The 13431-nt window shown below is 37.7% G+C and overlaps 1 protein-coding gene across 2 annotated transcripts; it reads left to right on the top strand.

Moving 5' to 3' along the window:
• Positions 1–584: 584 nt before the first annotated feature.
• On the top strand, positions 585–11472 carry LZTFL1 (leucine zipper transcription factor like 1). 2 transcript variants are annotated; one of them, XM_075745610.1, is made up of 10 exons: positions 585–689; positions 2272–2396; positions 2897–3091; positions 3577–3637; positions 4490–4558; positions 5964–6029; positions 6161–6238; positions 8959–9132; positions 9596–9699; positions 10486–11472. In XM_075745610.1, the coding sequence occupies exons 1-10, from the start codon at positions 687–689 to the stop codon at positions 10502–10504; spliced, it is 894 nt and encodes a 297-aa protein (XP_075601725.1). In that variant the 5' UTR covers positions 585–686; the 3' UTR covers positions 10505–11472. The 2 variants fall into 2 exon arrangements, with proteins under 2 accessions (XP_075601725.1, XP_075601726.1); XM_075745611.1 differs by lacking the exon at positions 585–689 and adding an exon at positions 1169–1291.
• Positions 11473–13431: the final 1959 nt, after the last annotated feature.

Genomic DNA, 13431 nt, shown 5'->3' with positions numbered 1-13431 from the left:
CCAAATGCCAAAATCTCAGTGTGGAATAGGGCTCCTAAACAAAACGGGCTTACCAATTACAAAGCTTATGAACGCATACACACTTACCTTTTTATTATCATTTTAAGAGGTTCCCATGCATTTTGCCCACCTCCACCCAACCGCCAGAACTTCTGTCCCCAGGAGACTCACTCATTCATTCATGTTTGAACAGCGAAAGAAACAAAGAATCCCAAAAGCTGAACAACTCTTTTATTTTCTGATGCCTTCAAGAAAAACAAGCAAACAAACAACCCCAAAAAAACAGATATTGCAAAAAAACCCTCACAGCTTCCCACGAGCTTGCTCCCGCCTCCGCCCATCACCGTTTCCATCGAGGTGAAGGAAGAACCGAGCGAAACCTGCCCAGAGCAGCGCGGCCGCAGGCCGAGGCCCGGCAGCCCTGCCCTCCAGGCCCGGCGGCAGGCCTTGGGGCCTGTTGCCCCGGGAAACGGCCGCCACCTCCCGCCGAGGGGCGGCGGGGGGGGGGGGGGGGGGGCCGGCACCGGAGCCGCGGCTGCGCAACGCCCGGGGGCGGGCGATGCGAGTCACGTGAGCGAGTCGCCGCCAATAGGAGCGCAGCGGTAGCACTCGCGAGGATTCGTTCTCCATGGCAACCGTCAGCCGCGGGGCTCGGCCGTCGTCCGGGCGCCGGGGAAGGGGCCGTCATGGTGAGTAGCGGAGCCGCCTCCGGCCCTCAGTTCTTCGGGGCGGAGGATGGCGTCGCCGTCTGGCCTGCCTTGCTCCCCGCCGCGGGGCCGAACCCCGCCGAGCAGCGCCGTAGCTGTGATGAGGCTCTCCGCCTCGGCTGGCTGTCGCCGTGGGCCGGCCCGGAGGCTGGGCGGGGAGGCGGCCAGGTCGAGTCCTGCCGAGGGGAGGCGGCCCGTTGTCATGTGGGGGCTGCTCGAGGAGGGGGGTGCCGCCTGCCGTCCCGGACATCCGTGCCACCCCGGTTGGACCCTGCGGAGACTAGTGGGGCTTGGGGTTTTTGCAGGATCCGGTGCCCCAGTTGGTTAACTGCGCTTGGAGATCACCTGTGTCTTTGGCCTGCGCTTACAGATTTATTTACTAGTTTAATGTCCTTTTGGAGCTGCTCTCTGGTTTGTGAGATTTCAGCAGTGGTGTTGACTTCCTTTCTATCTGTAATGAATAGAAACTTTTCATCTAAAGAAAACCCAGCAACGGCAAAGAAAACATGAATTGAGTTTTTCATGTGTTCTCTCATGTGCAAGATACGTGACTTTGTGGGAGGCATTGGATTTGCAACCATGTTGTGAGACCCTCTTTTATTTACTGCTGTTGCTGTTTCCTAGCCTGCCTTTAATTTCCAGGCAGGTGAGATCCATGCTCATGTTTTCAGTATTGTTCATCCCAGGTATTACAGTATTGCATTTTCATTGGAGCTACCCTGTGCAGTTGGATTGATAAGGGCAAGGTGATCAGATTAACTGTTTTGTCTCAGTTGCTACGTTGCTGTCTCCAACACCAGCAATGCTAACCCACTACATTGGAGCAAATGAAATGGACTTCACCTTTGGTTGCATCGCCTCTCCAGGGACTGTGATTATAAACTCGCATTCGTGCCCTGTTGTGCCTCCTTGTGACTCGTGCTACTTGCACGAGCAAGATTTATTCTAATGTAGTTGGCCATGCCAGTACTCCTTCTGAAATAGAGAGATACATAGAAGGGCTAGTTAGCCAGATCTAAAACTGCTTCCTTCTTAATATTGTCCAGATATTTGTTTCTGGACAATAGGCTGTTGAGAAACAAATTCAAATTATCACTTAAGATTATATGGGAAGTCTCAGTATTTTACATATAAACTAACAAAGAAACATAACATACTTTCCTGTGTACTTTTGTTAGTACATCTATACAAGATACATCATTCAGCTACATTATGCACGTGTACATGTAATACAAAGACAAATTTATCCAGGAGCTTCCTTTCTCCTTCAGTCCTTCTGGTTCTGATCCTCTGATTGTCTCTGATTTTGTATGACTTTTCTGAGGGTACTAGTCCCTTGAGGACTTTTTCCAAGTACTGGTTCTTTTAAAGGGGGAGCACTTATGTAAGGTAGATAGGGATTACACAAAAGAAAATGTGGTTGTTTTTTAACATACTAGTTAACATGATAACCCTATGAAAGCCAGCACAGAAAGTAGTCAGAAGGCAAGTCTTAGCAATACTTGTGCTCCTTTTTAGTTATTTCAGTGTATATTTATCTTTGCACTTAAATCCTTATCCGCAGGCAGAGCTAGGCCTTAATGAGCACCACCAGAATGAAGTGATCAACTACATGCGCTTTGCTCGTTTCAAGCGTGGCCTGTGTCTCAAAACAGTGGATTCTTGTTTTCAGGACCTTAAGGAAAGCAGGTACAGGGGGCAGGGACGGGGAGGTGGGGTTCTGAGCCAAGAATAAAGCAAAATATGCTAGCAACAATTGCAGGTTTAAACGCTTTATGGGGTGGCTTTTCTCTGCTTACATTTGTATGTTCTTAGTGAGGAAGAAAGACCCGATAATTTTCCAAATGTTACAAGTCAAGTCCTTTTAAAACTAAGTTGTTCAAATTCTTAGGAATTAACATAGATATTGACAGCATGACATTGCTTTGTATCTTGCTTCTGATATCTAAATTTGATGTAAGACTGTAACAGAAGTAATATTTGTGATTGTAATGTTTCCAAGAGAAAATTTAAATGCAATAATAAAATTAAATACAATTAGTAGTGCCTCAGTCATCTAGTAACTACTGACAGTGGATGTTTTCAGAAGAATATTCCTTTATATGAGTGATACCTGTGTAGTGAGGTCTTGTAACAATGCAAAATTGTTCCCTTTATCATACATGACTCATCTTGACTGCTCTGTTTAGACTTGTTGAGGAGACCTTCACAGTTGATGAGGTGATAGACATGCTGGATGGACTGCGGACTGTTGTACACAGTGAAGTGGAGTCAGAGCTCATAAATACAACTTACACCAATGTTTTACTTCTGCGGCAGCTCTTTTCACAGGCTGAGAAATGGTACCTTAAGTTACAAACAGACGTCTCTGATTTGGAGAATCGGTAACGTATATTGGGCTATTTCAATAATAAGAAAACTTCAAAGTGTTGACTATTTGCATTCTTTTCCTTACCATAAAAAAACTGTTCTTCTACTATTGTATTGATGATAGGTTGGCTTCAGGTCTTCCATCTATAAATTAACAAGACACACAATAATTTCAGGTATCTCGGGAAGATGTTTTTATTGGTAATATTCTTACTTGAATTAATCACTTAAAGGAGGTGATAGGATTTGATTAAAAAACCTTTTCTGTCTGAGTAGATTATATTTTGATCAAGGATGCTAAATCTTACAGTTCCAGTGCATATACCATACCATTGCTTGACATTATCTGTGGCATTTACTGTATTTGCATAGGACTTCATTCTGTACTTCTAACAAGAATCTTACATGCAATAAAGAGTGTAGCATCAGCCTGGTAAAATGGGTTTCATAGCATAGCTATTTTAGTAAATAAATGCCCGCCTTTATTTTTCTTTTCAAGGGAATTGTTGGAACAGGTTGCTGAGTTTGAAAAGTCAGAATTTACATCTTCGAACAAGAAGGTAGAGCTTTATTTTAATCAAATCATAATCAAATGTCATGTGGAGTCATGAGAGATGTTTAATATACTTAGTACTGACTCTGTGCTTAAGAGAGAAAAACAAAATGAAAACCTCACCGTTTTTCAAAGCAATCTTTGAAAGTCTCTAAAAAGGAGCGATTTGCAGTTTGGTACCAAGGCTTATGCTGAATTGCCTTGGCTGTTTCCAGATTGTGGATTCTGCACACCTGGAGCATGTCTCATAATCCTCATCCCAAAATTCAGCTAGACCTGGGATGTGTTGGAGCATCTGCTCCCAGATTCCTTTCCCCTGGTCACTGGGGTAAGGTAGGGACATTCGCTTGTCCTGAGGCTTTGTCCCAATATGGAGTCAAGAGCTGAGAAGATTCCACAATACAGATGTGACTCTAACTTATCTTGTATGATTATGGTTACACCTTATTTGGTTTGTAGCATAAATATGTATTTAGTTAATATATATTATATATTAATACTTAAGAAAATTATTTTGAGCTGTGTAAATATTTTTACAATCACTCAAATATTTTTTTCTGTTTTCCTTACTCTTTTGTCTTTTGGTTGCTGCAGCATCAGTAGTCTTTTGTAAATTCAAGTTTGCAATCCTTTTATGTCTCTATGCAGTATTTCTGTTTGACTTTAACTGCAAGTGAAGTATATAACTTAGGAGCCAAGATACCAGTAAAAAATGAACTTGAAATAAAAGGTCATTTGTTTGCTTTACAAAAGAAAGCTGAAATGACCATCAATAGTTATTTTACAGACTAAAGGAATACTTGTTCTTCTTCCTAGAAATTTGTATAATTTATTTTTTTAACCTTTATTATTTCTTTAGCCCAGTGCAGATCTCATTAAACCAAAACTGGCTCCGTTAAATGAAGGTGGGTCAGAGCTGCTAAACAAGGTAAGAACTTGTCTGTTCGTGCAGTTGTAGTTAATGACCATTCTGTTTGTTCAACTGAACTGGATAGCTGTACAGCAATATTTGTATAATGTGCCTGTCACTATATAGACATCAAGGTAATATAACCCAGAACGTAAAGTAAAATGCTAATAAGTTACTAAATATTGTAAAGCATCTTACATTTATTGTGCACATGTATTGCAATATTGAACTTCCTTTTGCAAAGACATTTTGGCCTTTGTAATTATTTATTTTTCCATTTAATGAGGTAAATTAGTAGAAACCAGTATTCCGTTTGTTCTGTGCAGCTGGCTGGCTTTCCAATAAAGTCGTAAATTAAAATATGTAGCTGGCTGAAATGATTAGGTTATCGAACATTTTCTGCATCACTACGTCAATCCTATTACATTCAGGTTTTTTTCTTTTGTTAGTTGGTTAAATTCCTCCTAAAGAAACAGATGCTTAAAGAATTTGGAATTTACTAGCTTTGAAAACTTCTGATTTCCCACTTGCTACAGATTTTCAGAATTACAAAACACATTCTAGTATTCAATGTAATCAATAGTTCTTATTAGGTATTGAACTCATTTAGTTCGACTGAACTTTTTTTAAAATGCCACACTTCTTAAAATGTATTTTTAAGTTATGGGCACTCAAGATATTAGCAAGGAGTTTTGTTTTCTGTTTTCTAGCCTGCATTACCAAAGTGATCTGTCAAGTCCAGTGTCTGAATCAAATTGTTGTTACCCATTAATTAGAGCATACAAGAATTCAGACTTCTATTTTACTTATAGATCAATGTAGTTCTCTTTCAAAAAATAATTTCAAAATCTGTTTCATAGCAGGTTTTGAATATGTGCATCTGATGCCTGTCTATTTTTTTTTTTTTTTTCCCAAAATAGTTCAACGTTTATGTGGTGAATTTAGTCTGACTGATAAAGCATGGCTATTTCCTGTGATACCAAATGTGACATGCAGTAACCTGGTATTTGTCCCTTTTAAACAGGAACTCTGGATAAATTCTTATTTGCCTGTTGATTGAAAATACAAATAATGAGCAGCAACGAGATTTGCATCTCTGAACGTGCAATTTTCTTTATCATGAATCTCGTTAGTATCAAGATGCTGAGCTCACTAATCTCAGTTCAGGAAAGCGTGTGCCAAATTTAAGTGAATGGTCCTATATATTACAGTAGAATTGGAGACTTAAATTTCTTGTTGACTGAGGCAGAAAACACAATAAATAAATGGACTACTGATTTCTTATGAAGGCCATTTTTATAAGCATTTAGAAGCTTGTTTGCTTTCCTAAGCTATGAAGCGTGTTTTCTTACCAAAAATAATTTGGGAAATTCAAAATAGCACAAGAGTGTTCACAAACTTTTTTGTGTTCATTAACCCAAAGACAGTTGCTTGTCTCCAAGAAGAAAATGAAAAGTTGAAGACCAGACTCAAGACCATAGAAACACAGGTAAATTCCTTGTAAGCTCGGATGCTTAATGCTGTTTACGTATTAAAAAATATCTATGTAAGAATCCCATGGTTATTGTTCTTTTCAATTAAAATACATTTCTGAGGTTTTACGGTTTCACTGTATCACAGGCTACAGCTGCACTAGATGAAAAGTCCAAACTAGAGAAGTCACTGAAGGATTTACAGATGATCCAAGGAGATCAAAAGGTAAGTATAATTAAGATTTCCCTCATCACCACCCCCGTTGAACACAACTGTTGTCTATACATCTATAAAGTAGGTCTGTATAGTGTGTTTGTTTTCTGGCAAATAAAAATGTTCAAGTTAGTATTGTCATGTTCCTGCTGGTCTGTCAGTCAGTAGATAATCCAGAAAATTAGTTGATTTTATGACACTTATTTTGTGTCACATGGACCACAATAAATTCTTATCAGAAAGTATTATTCCAGGTACTAACAGGAAGTAGTATTCCAGAGTTTGTATTATCAGGGGTGATATTTGTATTAACAGATACAAATTTATTTTGGTTTGTTTATTCCTGTTTAGTAATGAACAAATGAGATCTAATTTGGTTTTCGTAGCAACAATAAAACACTAATTCTTTCAAGCATTTGTCATGCTTGATATTGACACAGACAAGTCAAGCTTGCTGCTTCTCACTTCAGACTTTAAAAACTTAAATACTTACATGTCCCGTGTCTTGTATTCTTAAACATCAGTTGAAGTTTTGCTACAAATGTCAATGATCATGAGTCAAATGACATGAAAAAAGTTTAATTTTATGTAATTCTACCCATATCATCATACTGCCAGAAATGGTTCACTGTTTATTTTTACTACTTGAGGTTCTTAATTGCTTTTGTAAATGAGGATTCAAACATAGTGAGTTTCTGCTGCAGAAAGAAAGCATAAGAAACTAGAAGTCATGCAGGTTGACACAAATAAATCTGTTCAGGTCAGCTTAGGTTTTTTTAAGTTTGTACTTTTATTTTGTCAATAATTAGAATTTCTGAAGTTTGTTCACATGTGTTTCTTCAATTTAAAACTTTTCAGTTCAAACTTTTAACAAAACTAGAACATTTTCATCCCATTATTTTGAGAAATTGACTTTTTTAATTCCTGCAGTATTTACAGATTTGGAAGTGAAGTTCAATATCATAAAACATTTCCACTTTAATTTTCATATTTTAATCCTGATTTCTTTTTATTTTGCTTTCTATCTGGTTTATGGTATGTACTTGGCTTTTTAAATATAATTTCATCTAGTAACTTTCAAAATCTGTATTTAATATTATTATTTAATAGTGAACTTGATTTATCAGTCATGGCAAATATTTTCTTTATCTGTTTTGTTAAGCCTTAAATTATTAAAGGTTTAAAATACTAAAGGGGTTTATTAAATCCTGGATAATAGTGTTTGTAGTTTTAAAAGATTGGAACCAAATCTTATCCTACTTTTCTGATTAAACATGAATTGGCCTCACTGTCAGGGCTGGTGAGTATCTTCAGCTTTCAGGACTTAATTTGGTCTCTCTAATCTCTCACTTTCTTCTCCAGCTTTTACATTTTCTATTTACAGGGATATATATGTTGTTGAAATTAGCTAGTAGATATAGTGCTGAAATGTGCTACTTCATTTAATCAATTAAAGTATTAGTTGTTTGGAGAAAATGCTAAATTTTATCTGGTTTCATTCCATATTTTTATAGGATGGGGTAAATAAAATCATACAAACCCAGTTGCTCATTAAAGCAGTAGTTTTCAAACTCTTCGGACAGATGACTGCCAAACCACAATGGTTCTTAAGGACCAACTGTTAGCTCAGCAGATTTCTACCTTTTTTTTTTCTTGTTTTTGTTGGTTTGGTGTTTTTTTAATAGTTTAATATAGTGCTGCACACCAAGTGTGAACCACAGTTTGGGAGTAACTGCTTTGTTGGATCAGTTTAACTTGAGGATTTAGAATTTTTCCATAGCTGACATATGTCACAGTTTAGGAAAATGATTGCTGTCTATTCCAATCCGAAACATTGTATAATGTAGTGCTTTTCAGCATTGCATCCTTGGACTCTGTCTCAAAATTCAAAATAAACTTTTCTCGTTTACAGTTACCATTGTCAAGTGGTTTTCTGTGCTCAAATCTTACCTTCCACATAGAAAAAGGAGCAGAGCTTCCTTGGTTTTAAATTTTTGTTCTTTTTAAAGTGCTGCTGGTACAGCCTCATCCTTAGTCATTATACTTTTGAGAGTTTGAACTTGAGCTTTTAAACCTGAGAGGGTTGTTGTTTTTTTTTTTAAATGGAAATCCATAGAACAGTTACATGAATACAAAGTTTTGTGACCCAGAACTGGTGTCCAGAGGAATTTGGGTTGTTTCTTCTCACAAGGAAAAAGAAAGGTTGCTTCACGAGCAACTGCGGAGACTCTTTTTGTAATGTATCTGAGAACTGTGCAATATTGGTACCTGGTTGATAATATGAGCCTCAATACTTTCATCCTTTCCTACCTGTAATACAGTAATAGCTTTTGAGATGCCTGTGATATTTTGCCTGCTTTAAAAATACGTTCTAGCATAGACATACAGATCTTAAACTAATTTACTACTTCTGTATGCTGAATAACTTCTTGTGATATACTTTGTCCTGTGGCTTCACCTAATTCCCAAGGAAGTGAAGTACAACAACATGAAACCTCAACTTAGCAGAGAAGACGTTCCAGCCATCTTTAAAATGCATATATTAACAATTTTTTTAAAGTTATAAACTAGTGCTTTAACTATTTTTTTCTTAAAGTACTTCTAATTTAGGCCTTACAGGAATAGCATGAACATAATTATTAAAAATTAAGATGTACCCACTTTATCTGGAATTTTGCGCTTGATATTTCTTCTTTTGCATTTGACATATTTCAAATACTTTTCTTTTGAAGACTAATGCAAACCAGGATATCACTGAACTGGAGAATAAAGTGGCAGCTTTGAAGTGCCAGTTTGAGAAGACTTTGAGTGACTCTACTGCAAACCAAAAATTCTTGGAAGAGAACTTGGTGACAACAAAACATGACTTGCTTAAGGTTCAGGATCAGCTATCCACAGCTGAAAAGGTTGGCATTTTATTGTAAGGTAAAGATGAGATCCTTACATTTAGACTGATTAGTAATTTAACAAGCATAAGCTACAGGATGCAGAGTTTACTGGGTCACACTTGTGCCAGTATGGTTTTGTTATTTCAGTGGAAAAATACATGTTATACGTAAAATAGCAAAACCACAACTAACTGCATGATTATAACTAGATGAATACTTAAAAATTGCCCATTTGTCTGCATAGAAACTTTTCAATGAAAAGTGTATTCCCAGTCTTCAGAAGACTTTTAGCCTGATTTCGTTAGAAAGTAAAGTTTGTATTTCTCTGTTTCTCCCAGTAATACCATTTGAATCTACTAGCTAAATTTGAATGTTAGAGAAACTACTATTCTGAAACTGGAGGAGGAAAAGCAAGTCATCTTTTTTAAAAAGCATATTAGCCTGGTTTTCATAATTTGTTGGTGGTGTTATTATTATGTAGGAATTAGAGAAGAAATTTCAGCAAACAGCTGCCTATCGCAACATGAAAGAGATTCTCGCTAAGAAGAATGAACAGATAAAGGATCTACGTAAAAAACTTTCGAAGTAAGTGGTGCTGTTCTGTCTGTCCAAACGGGATCCTTGTTCTGGATCCGTGTTCTGCTCCCATTTTCTTGTTATAAATGTGAAGCTATCTCTAAAACAGACTATAAATTTTCCTTTAAAAATAATTTCTAGCAGGCTGTTCCCTGAGTTTTGACAAGCCAATCCTTTTAATGGATGCTAGGTGGTGAATAGACTGATGTGTGCAACAGCAGCTACTGCGTGGCAAGTAATGAGAGAATTTAGTATGGAGAGGATACAAAATGTTAATGGGTGTGGTAGATAAGCCCCCAGGTGCTACACACAGATACACAGGTGTGAGATGTACCGGGTGCTTTGGCATTATCTTATTTCTTCCACGCTTGTTTATGGGAATGCAAAGTCTGCAGTATGTAAACAGGGCTAGGCCTGTACTGAGTAAAGAACGATGCACCCTGGCCGTTATATTGCATAGCAGACTATCGTTCTGCAAACGTCAAGTGAGCTTTGGCAACATTAGACCTATGCTCTAGGAGGACAGAGGTGGAACTTAAAACTTCTGCTTGTATTTTGGGATTTCTGGGTAGGTTTCTGGTCATTCTCTCATTTTACTATTTAGTAGTCTAAAAAGTATATGCATTTCTCTGTGCCCTAAGTCATACAGTGAGCCTTGACAGGAAAGCGTCACTAGTGGGAGTAATTTATTACTTGGGTTTCATATTTTCTTTGGAGACAAAATGTGTCTTGGGTATTTTCTACTCTGTTTTAATGATTTTTTTATTTATTTATATTTTTTTTTTAAATCCTCAGATATGAGCCAGAGGACTAAAACACCAAGAACATCTGATCTATCAGAAACTGCCATAGAAAGAAAATGTAGACCGGTATTATTTTTCAATAATTTTTGTTTTGAATGGTATATTTTTGCTTCTAGTGCTTAAAATAACTTTTTAGTATTGCTAGTAAGATGCTGAAACTCCAATCTTACTTACTTATAAACGTACAATTTATAGGTATTAGTTTCTGTAGTCATGTTTTTTTAATTGTTAACCATCAACATTCCTTGAGAAACAGCAAACAGGAGCTTACTGAAGAACCAAGACCATTCTCTACAAAGAAATGAGTTTATTTTTGTTAAGAAAAGAAGGAAAAAAAGAGGGGAAAAAAAGCATTAGATTTTTTGATGTCTCTGAAGTGGAAACTCAAGTTGTTACTTCTGCATAGTTAATAGAGCCATGAAGTGGCATTATATGTGAAAATTGCATCAGTGGAAGTAAAAGGAAAGAGGAGAGAAAAGAAACACGCAGATTTCGTAATGTTATTTCACACTGGACAGCTCATACCTCAGCAAAATGTGGTCAGTAACATTTTGCCAGGGGGTTTGCATTAGATAGTGAGGTAAATATGCTTTATAGTGGAAGTGCTGGGCCCTTTCAAATAAAGCCAATAATTGGAATTATACTTTTTCACTCGAATTTATTTGAAATAAATTCGAACATCAGAATACAGATTCTGATTTTGTCAGTGTTCTTAACGTTAAGGTGATAATCTGAAAAAGCATAGGGAAGTTGCTAATGGAGCAGTTTTCTTGGGAAATAAGTTGGTTTCGGCGTTTTCATCTCCTTTTTTATTGTAACCTCACCAGAAAACAGCTTACTTCTCTCAAGACTTCTGCTTGTAATCCTCTGCCTTGCATTTATCTGGAAGCCTCTTAATAGTGCATTCTACTTGTTCATCTGTCTCTGTTCGTATGTATGTTGTATTTTACTCCAAATAAAACCATTATGTTTTCAAACACTTAATCGTAAAGGAGCTGTTTTTTAATAGGAATGTTTTGGATTTTGTTTTTAATATATGTAGAAAGGAGTGGCAGATCAGTAAAGAATCTTGCTAGAAATGCGAACATGTAAATTATAGATTCATGCCCAAAGCCACACCACATCAAATAGTTGTAAAAAAAGTGTACCAGTGGCAGGGCTGGGAAAAGGCTGTTGTATGTGCGCTACAGAAACTGGCATTTAACAGGGCTTGTCTCAGGAGCCGCTTGAACGGAAATGGATCGTTTTTCCTCGTTCTTTCTCAAAACAGGCAAAGCCTGTTAAAAATTGCTCAAGCAGTGATGCCCCATTCAAATCTGCCATACATTTGCAGTCTGTAAGTTGTTTTGTTGTCCTTTTCCCCCCACTGTTTAAGCAAGATTGGCAAAGTCCTGTGTCAGTAGCATGATATCATTGCTGTAGCATGATAGTAGGGCTTTATGGGGTGACGTGCTCCTCATGCAGTGTCAGTTAAGTTCATGATGGGTATTATTTTGCCCCTTGTACAGTCAGTAAAATGTTAAGTTCTTAATAGGGATGTACTGAAGAGCTTTCTGGCCTGTGTTTCCGCAAAGCAATTATGTTGACACCAACAGGAGTACTTGTCTGGGTGAATAATGTGTGTTTTTCTTTGTAACAAAACTCATTTTAATGAGATCAGTTACTATTTCTAAAATGGCAGGTAAAGGGTGAAGAAAAGCAGAGAATCTCTTGACTTTTGGTGGTTTTTTTCTCTTTTCTGATAAATCTTTTGGCTGTTAACTTAGCTAGAATTTTGTCTCTGTGATAGGCCTTCATTATCTGTGTAGAGACCATTTCAACAAGAAAGTACATTCTCAACTTCAGCATATGGGTAGGTCTCAATGAAATAAGTTGGCTGTAGGCAAGCGTGGTTACAGACCTTGTTATCTGCTGAAATGAGTAAGGCAAATCTTGTAGAGAACTGCGCAGTGCAAAATTGAAACACTGACTTTGATCACCTGTCTTGCAGATTGCCAGCTCAGTGAGTATGAGATCAGTGTGATGCTGTCATGGGTTTGTGTTGCACAATGGCTAAGGTAAAGGTCTTGCATGGAGCTCTTGAGGAAAAATACATCATCTGTCAGAGGTGATGTACCTGTCAAAGAAGACCCCGAGCCTTATACAGTAGCAATTCTCTTTTTGTTGAGATAGGTACAATATTTTGAAGATGGAATTGACATCTGAACCTTTCCTGATTGCATCTGACTTTTCTAAAACTACACTTCTTTCCCTGAAGCGTAAATTTTAAAACTGTTTTTACCAGCCTTTGTTTTTCAGTTCATTATACTGCTCAAATAGACATCATCCATTTTTTCCACTTCAGCTGTTAATTCCCTAGTTATGTCTGAAAGGAATGTTTAAAAAGAACATTTCTCTCTAACTGGCTGATCTGCAGGAATCGCATCTCTTTCAAGCTGGGTAGCCTTTTGGGGTTTTTTTGCTTGCAAACTGCAGCATGTTTTCTACACGAATGAAATCTAGGCAGCTAAGCTTGGCTAGTATTGATTCTGACAGCTAACAACCAACCCTATGCTGCAACTGTGACTTGAATTCAGTAGTTGGTCATTATTGTGGTTTAACCCTATGGTAACTAAAACAACCGTGCAGCCATTCACTCACTCCCCACCCCTCAGTGGGATGGGGAGAGAATTGAAGAAAAGTAAAACTCAGGACTTGATATAAAAACAGTTTGATAGAACAGAAAAGAAAGATAATAATAGTGATAAAAGAATATACAAAACAAGTGATGCACAGCACAATTGCTCACCAACCACTGACCGATGCTAGTTCCCAAGCCATGGCCCTCCCTAGCCAACTTCCCCCATATATACTGAGCATGACATCATATGGTATGGAACATCTCTTTGGCCAGTTTGGGTCAGCTGTTCTGGCTGTGTCCCCTCCCAGCTTCTTGTGC

Source organism: Balearica regulorum, chromosome 2 (assembly GCF_011004875.1).
Source record: "Balearica regulorum gibbericeps isolate bBalReg1 chromosome 2, bBalReg1.pri, whole genome shotgun sequence".
NCBI classification, from domain to species: Eukaryota; Metazoa; Chordata; class Aves; order Gruiformes; family Gruidae; genus Balearica; species Balearica regulorum.
The sequence above is the reverse complement of the archived record's forward strand: the minus strand, read 5'-3'. Positions and strand labels throughout refer to the sequence as shown.

What these genes read in the sequence shown, in the direction of transcription:
- LZTFL1 (XM_075745610.1), top strand. An exon ending in TCAAGACCATAGAAACACAG is followed by an intron (nt 6,030 to 6,160) that starts GTAAATTCCTTG and finishes ACTGTATCACAG; the next exon opens with GCTACAGCTGCACTAGATGA. An exon ending in TGATCCAAGGAGATCAAAAG is followed by an intron (nt 6,239 to 8,958) that starts GTAAGTATAATT and finishes TTTCTTTTGAAG; the next exon opens with ACTAATGCAAACCAGGATAT.